This window comes from Corylus avellana, chromosome ca3, assembly GCF_901000735.1.
Source record: "Corylus avellana chromosome ca3, CavTom2PMs-1.0".
Classification (NCBI taxonomy): Eukaryota; Viridiplantae; Streptophyta; class Magnoliopsida; order Fagales; family Betulaceae; genus Corylus; species Corylus avellana.
Window position 1 is genome coordinate 23,642,187 of NC_081543.1, and position 6,541 is coordinate 23,648,727.

Here is a 6,541-nt window from a genome sequence, read left to right on the forward strand (position 1 = left end):
TCCACTCAAAGTGGACGCTGAAAGTATATTATTAGCATCCACTTTGAAAGTGGACGCTGAAAAGTGAGTATTAGTGTCCACTACAATGGACGCTAAAGAGCATGTAAAAAAATAAAAAAAATAAAAAACAAATAAAACTAGAAGATTATAGGTTCAATTGAACATCTAAAATGATAAAATGTCCTTTATATCCTCAAAACTTTTATAAAATTATAAATTTTCTCTTAATTTGAAATTAAAACTTTTATAAGATTAAAATTAATTTTTCATTTTAGAAAATGAAAAATTAAACTCTAATAAAAAATGAAAAATTAGTTCGATCGAACATTCAGTTCAACTCTAAGCATTTTATATTATATTAGTGTATTAGTTGTATTGATCGTGATACAATTAATAGAATTTGACGTGATTGAAAGTTCAATCGAACATCTGATAAGATCAATTCTAATCGATACTAGTACACTAGTCCGATCGATCATAATGCAATCAAATGATCTATTACACTCTTTGGATTTTGTATTATCTTTATATATTAGTTAGATCAATAGTGACAAGTTCAAGAAAATTTCACCCTTCGAACATTGAATTTGATGCAATATCCCCCTCCATTCGGGTTTGGCATTAAAATGTTAAATTACTATATATCTTAAAAATTTAAGCTAATAATTAATTATAAGATAAATATCACATTAATGATCTTTTATACTAAAAATTTATTAACTTTAAATTTGTAGTTAATATTTTAATAATAAGAACATATTTAATATTTGACTTATCGAACATATAATTTGATGCAATATCTCCTTCCATTAGGATTTGGCGTTAAAATGCTATTTCCCAAAAATTTACCTCCGATAATATGTCATTATTTATTTTATATAAATTATCAGATATTCGATCGATCGTGATAGGATCAAATGATTGATCAAACTTCAAACAAATTAAAGGTTCGTTCAAACATCTGTTTGGTCCTAGTGCATTTGTTCGATCGATCATGATAGGATCAAATGATCGATCAAACTTGAAACAATTAAAATTGAAGGATTGATCGAATATCCGATCAATCATAATGAATTAGTTCGATTGATCGTAATAAGATCAAATGATTGAAACAATTGAAATTGAATTAATTCGATTGATCGTCATAGGATCAAATGATCGATCAAACATCCGATTGATCCTAATGAATTAGTTCGATTGATCGTGATAAGATCAAATGTTTGATTGAACATCCGATCAATCCTAGTTAATTAGTTCGATTTATTGTGATAGGATCAAATGATTGATCAAACATCTTATCGATCATAGTGAATTAGTTCAATTAATCGTGATAGGATCAAACATTCGATCAAAAATCCGATCGATCCTAGTGAATTAGTTCGATTGATCGTGATAGGATCAAACATCCGATCGATCCTAGTGAATTAGTTCGATTGATCGTGATAGAATTAAATGATCAATCAAATGTTTGATCGAAAATCCGATCGATCAAACATCCAATCAATCCTAGTAAATTAGTTTGATTGATCGTGATAAGATCAAACATCTGATCGAAAATCCAATCGATCCTAGTGAATTAGTTCGATTGATCGTAATAGAATCAATTGATCGATCAAACATCCGATTGATCCTAATGAATTAGTTAGATTGATCCTGGTAAGATCAATTGATCGATCAAACTGAATACAATTAAAGGTTCAATCAAACATTCAATTGAACTATAAGCTTTTTATATTATCTTAGTGCATTAGTTATACTGATCTTGTATTATCTTTGGATTTTGTATTGATCTTATAATTAATTATAAGATAAATATCAACTTAATGATTTTTATCATAAAAATTTATTAAACAGAAATTATTAGTTAATATTATAATAATAAAAACATATTAGAGGAAAAAATAAAGAAAAACAAAAATAAATAAAAATTTAAAAATTAGAAGTATAATTTTTTTTTTTTTAAAAAAAAAAATTGAGGCTCATTAGTCGCCACTATTGAGTGCGAAAAATAAGCACCATCCAGTGGCGGGGTATTTGAAATTTTCGGACCAAAAATTTCATAAACCGCGTCTCTTTTTCCCCAAACCTTCAAAACACCATAATCCTCCCTAATACCCATCTCACTCACCTCCCTCATCACTCTCACTCTCAATCTCTCTACCGCTGCTCTCCCAAACTTTGACCGACGAAAGCTTTCATACAAGGCTTTGCTGAGAAGCTGAAAGAGGGAGAGAGAGAGAGGGAGATCGACCGGGTGAGCAGTGGATCACGATGAGAGGGAAATTTGGAGATGCTGAGAGTATCAAAATAGAGGCCACTATGTTTGATGGGTGCGAACCTGTTCCTAAGCTTGGAGATGACAGCTCTGGGGAAGATATGCGCCTTCACCTTAGCTTGCTTGTTGATATCTCCAGGGACGATGGCGGTGATGAATTGGAGTTTTTGTGCTCCGCTTGGCCGGATTTGTTGGAGGTTCAGAAAGTTTATATGCTTAGGCGCGATGGAATGCTGGCTAGGCCTTACATGGGACCTGATTTTAGGTAGGATAATTATAGACATTGTTTGTTCATTTATCAGTTGGAAATTTTTTTGTCTGGTTTGAACTCACATTGGCAAGATTAGGACTGAATTTTGTAGAATCTTAAAAACTCATGTTTTCTTCTAGAGCATATATGGGTGTTTTAAGTTTTGGGGCTTTTGGATTGGCGGTGGCTTTGTGTGACTCGTGTTTGTTGTTTACAGGAAATTGGATGCTAAGATTCAGAAGGCACTAAAGAAGTACTTAGAGGCAAGGGGGATAAACCATGAACTCTCTGTTTTCTTGCATGAATATATGATGAACAAGGATAGAACTGAACTTATCCAATGGTTCGGAGATGTCGAGACATTTTGTGGAAAAATAGAAAAGTGTATTCTTTTTTACTGCATGTGTGAGATTTCATCGCCAAGTTTGTTATTTTAAATTTGGTTGGAATGAAGTCTCTGCTGTAGGTATTCATTTTTGATGATTTGTATGTAGAATGAGTTAGCAAATTTGAGGTTTATGCAGCATGTAGCAACTCAAAACTGAAATGTGAAATTGGAACTAGCAACTATTTATGTTCGGCTTCAAGATGCTTATCATTTGTATATTTACGTATAGAAAATTATAGGACTTGAGAATTGGTGAAATCATGGATTCTTTGTACATGGGTAGTGTCTCCTTTAGCACTTTGTAATGTACCTATAGAGAAATGAAGGTATGCAGTCTTCTTGTTTTTACTACATGTTTTCATCAAATGAAGAAGTATGGCCTTATGCATATAGAGTCTTACCAATTTGCACTAATCTGTCTGAACCACTTCTGGTAGTTTAATGGGTATCGGTATGGTTCTTGTATTGGTTTATCCCAATTTTAACTTCAATTATGCTTAACGCTATTATGATAAAATGGCTTGAGTATCCGAATTTATCAAAGAAAGAAGTAGAGCACAATAAATGCAGATTGAGCGAGGAAGAAAGATTTTGATTGCAAGTATAGTGCCAAGTGTAAGGTTGTGAGGTATATATTTAGAACATATTGGCATGAACTCTAGCTGAAATTAATAATGTAAACACTCGGTTTCTTTTCATTATATTGTTCGTTCTATCACTGGTAATTCCCAGTATCTCATTAGTTTTATCTGTCATTCTTACACAAATTATGTCATCTCTTGTAGAAGAAGAAAGTTAAGGCATCTTTAAGATATATCCTTTCTATATGCCATATCCAATGCCTTTGGTGATTCTAACCTTTGGATCTCGGTTATATTCTCAATGCTAATGGTACTGATTTTCACATGAACACAATTTGGCATATAACATGTGCTACAAAACAGCCGCATATTTACTTTCTCAAACTTGATTTGATCCCATGCTTGATTTATGCGCTTAAATCCTACAGCGAATGGAAACAGACTGGGGGAAATGGGGTATGGAATTTTGGTGCAAATGTGAAGCCAACCGTGTCAGCAAAATCTTTTGTGAGGAAAAATTTGGAGCCCTTCATGAATTCCTTGTCAAGGAACTCTTCAACGAGTGAAAAATCTTTGAATGTGCTGTCCTCAGACATTGATTTTAATAAAATGGTTGGTAAGCTTAACTTTTTCTTTTTAGGCTTTTTATATATTTACTTTGCCAAATTGACTGAAGAAGATTGAATTTTGTTGGATTTTTACTTGCAGCCTCCTAATGGTTCCTTGAGTATGCTAGTTCAAGCGGTTCTATTGGATAAGAAGCCTGATGAAGTTCCAATGGTAAGGATTAAAATGAACAAGCTGCTGTTAAATTGGTGAACTTAGCTAAGAATAATTTGCTGATCAAGCTAGACCTACTACAAATGGTACCATGTGTATCAGTGTGCAAGGACATAAACTATGAACCTACTTTGGATAGATTTTTAGTAATTTTTTTACATTGTGTAGTTCCATTCAATTCACTAGTTGAAAAAGCCCGATTGCCCTTTTCAATTTGTTACTTATCCCATTACAGATACTATTGCTACTACTTATTTGTGAGTTAATATTGCTCCTCTGCATGAAATAGTTGGTTGAATCTGTGCTAAGTAAGGTTGTGGAGTTTGAGCATCGCATTTCAAGCCAATTTGAGCTGGTATGTTAGCTTTGGTTATCCAAAACAATCATTTTTCTTTCTTTATTTTTCAACAGAAGGAAACAATTTGGGCAGAGAGATCCTTTTTCAATATGGATTAGGTGATCAAATATGCTTTGACATTCAACCTAGAACTAGGAATTGATGCACATTCCAAATCAATAAACATGTTCTCTTGGATCCTAAACAAGTTTTTTTTTCCTCTACTTTTCCTATAACTTAATTAATACCTATCTGGCTCGTTATTTGTTCATTTATTTGTAACAATTAGATGAAAACAACTCCAAAAGATTTGTTGGAGTTGAACGCATTCTTATAGATTTGAATAAGGGTCAGAGTGCTCATTTACTTCTATTAATTGCAAGCTGGATAATTGAATCTACTAAACCTCTTGGCAGAAAATAGTTTCTTTTGCATCCCAGTTATTAGATAGTTTGGAGCGGGTTTGTCATTCAGTTAATAATTTCTTCTAGTTTCAGTTGTTAGTTCTGGTGAGATTCTTGATAACTAAAGTTAATAAATTTGTATGAAATGTGATCTTAAATTCAGAAATGAAACTGGTTTGCATATGTAAGTAATTTGGACAAAAACTTGGATGCCTAGTTAAGAAGGTAGGTGACATGAATTGACTTGATTTTTATCATTTTGTTTGGAGATTAATTCTGCAGTTGGAGTTTTGGCTTAGCTTATTCTTTTCAATGGCTTTGTACTGCTCTATCCATTATTTTATTGTCAACGAGTCAAGAGGTTCATGATACGTATGTGCTCCAAAAATATGGCCCATATGTGTGGTCTTCTGCAAGTTTTTTAGCTCTAATTGTGTAACTTATGGATTCATATGGTTTTGAGTGTCTTTGACTTATTGGCTTTATTAACATGGGTATGCTCTTGTTTTGCAGGCATACTTATCCTTGCCAGAGGATATAGCTTCTGTGGTTGGCCTGATAGCAATGATGACGGATTATTATAACGTCCTGGTGAGATTAGATTTAATATTTCCTGTTCAACTGAGTTTGGTCACTTTACTGTCAATCTGGTCCTGTTATATATCTGTCGATCATATTGTTAGATTCGACTTTAATTTGGCTTATTTTGGTACCATAAAATAGTAGATATAACTAATGGTTTGTTGTTTATAAAATTATGTCTCTGGGTGAACATGCTAAACATCATGTTTTGGAATTGGGTTGTTGTATGAGTTTCAGAATGTAAGTTAGCAGCTTTTTGGCATGTTAGCTTCTATACAATTTTGGCACTATAAATTATTTTAAATAAGATAAATTTGTTGTTGCTGGACTGGTGACAGCACTTATGTTTTCAGCCACAGTTGATTGTGTTTCTAATGTTTTCATGATGGTTCTGCGATCGATTGCAAGTCGAGTGCGATCGATCGCAAAAGGTTAAAAACCTTCTGGTTCCGCGATCGATCGCAAGCCCAATGTGCGTTCGAGCACAAAGGTCAAAAACCTACTGGTATTGCGATCGAGCGCACATCGTGTGCAATCGATCGCAGCAACGCAGAATAAATCAGAGACAGTGATAGTCAATTTTTTTTTAAAAAAATTTTTTAGGACCATTAAGTGGACGCTAATGGTTCACCATCAGCGTCCACTCCAATTTGGACGCTGATAGTTAATTATTTTTTTTTTATTTTTTAGGACCATTAGCGTCCACAAAGTGGACGCTAATAGTTCACTATCAGCGTCCACTCAAGTTTCGACACTGATAGTCAATTTTTTTTTACCATTAGCGTCCACAAAGTGGATGCTAATGGTTCACCATCAACGTCCACTCCAGTTTCGACCCTAATAGTCAATTTTTTTTTTTTTATAATTTTTTTTGACCATTAGTGTCTACATAGTGGACGCTAATGGTTAACTATCAGCGTCCACTCAAGTTTGGACGCTGATAG

At 33.4% G+C, this 6,541-nt stretch overlaps 1 protein-coding gene and 1 pseudogene across 2 annotated transcripts; one reads left to right on the top strand and one right to left on the bottom strand.

The window, feature by feature from the left end:
• Positions 1-609, bottom strand: part of LOC132174288 (uncharacterized) — a 4,477-nt pseudogene extending 3,868 nt beyond the window's left edge.
• Positions 610-2,045: 1,436 nt separating this feature from the next.
• LOC132175794 (uncharacterized protein At2g39795, mitochondrial-like) lies at positions 2,046-6,037 on the top strand. Of its 2 annotated transcripts, XM_059587848.1 has the most exons (5): positions 2,050-2,540; positions 2,743-2,788; positions 3,923-4,106; positions 4,203-4,274; positions 5,529-6,037. In XM_059587848.1, the coding sequence occupies exons 1-3, from the start codon at positions 2,272-2,274 to the stop codon at positions 4,058-4,060; spliced, it is 453 nt and encodes a 150-aa protein (XP_059443831.1). In that variant the 5' UTR covers positions 2,050-2,271; the 3' UTR covers positions 4,061-4,106; positions 4,203-4,274; positions 5,529-6,037. The 2 variants fall into 2 exon arrangements, with proteins under 2 accessions (XP_059443830.1, XP_059443831.1); XM_059587847.1 differs by lacking the exons at positions 3,923-4,106; positions 4,203-4,274; positions 5,529-6,037 and having other exon boundaries at positions 2,046-2,540; positions 2,743-3,913.
• The last annotated feature ends 504 nt before the right edge of the window (positions 6,038-6,541 follow it).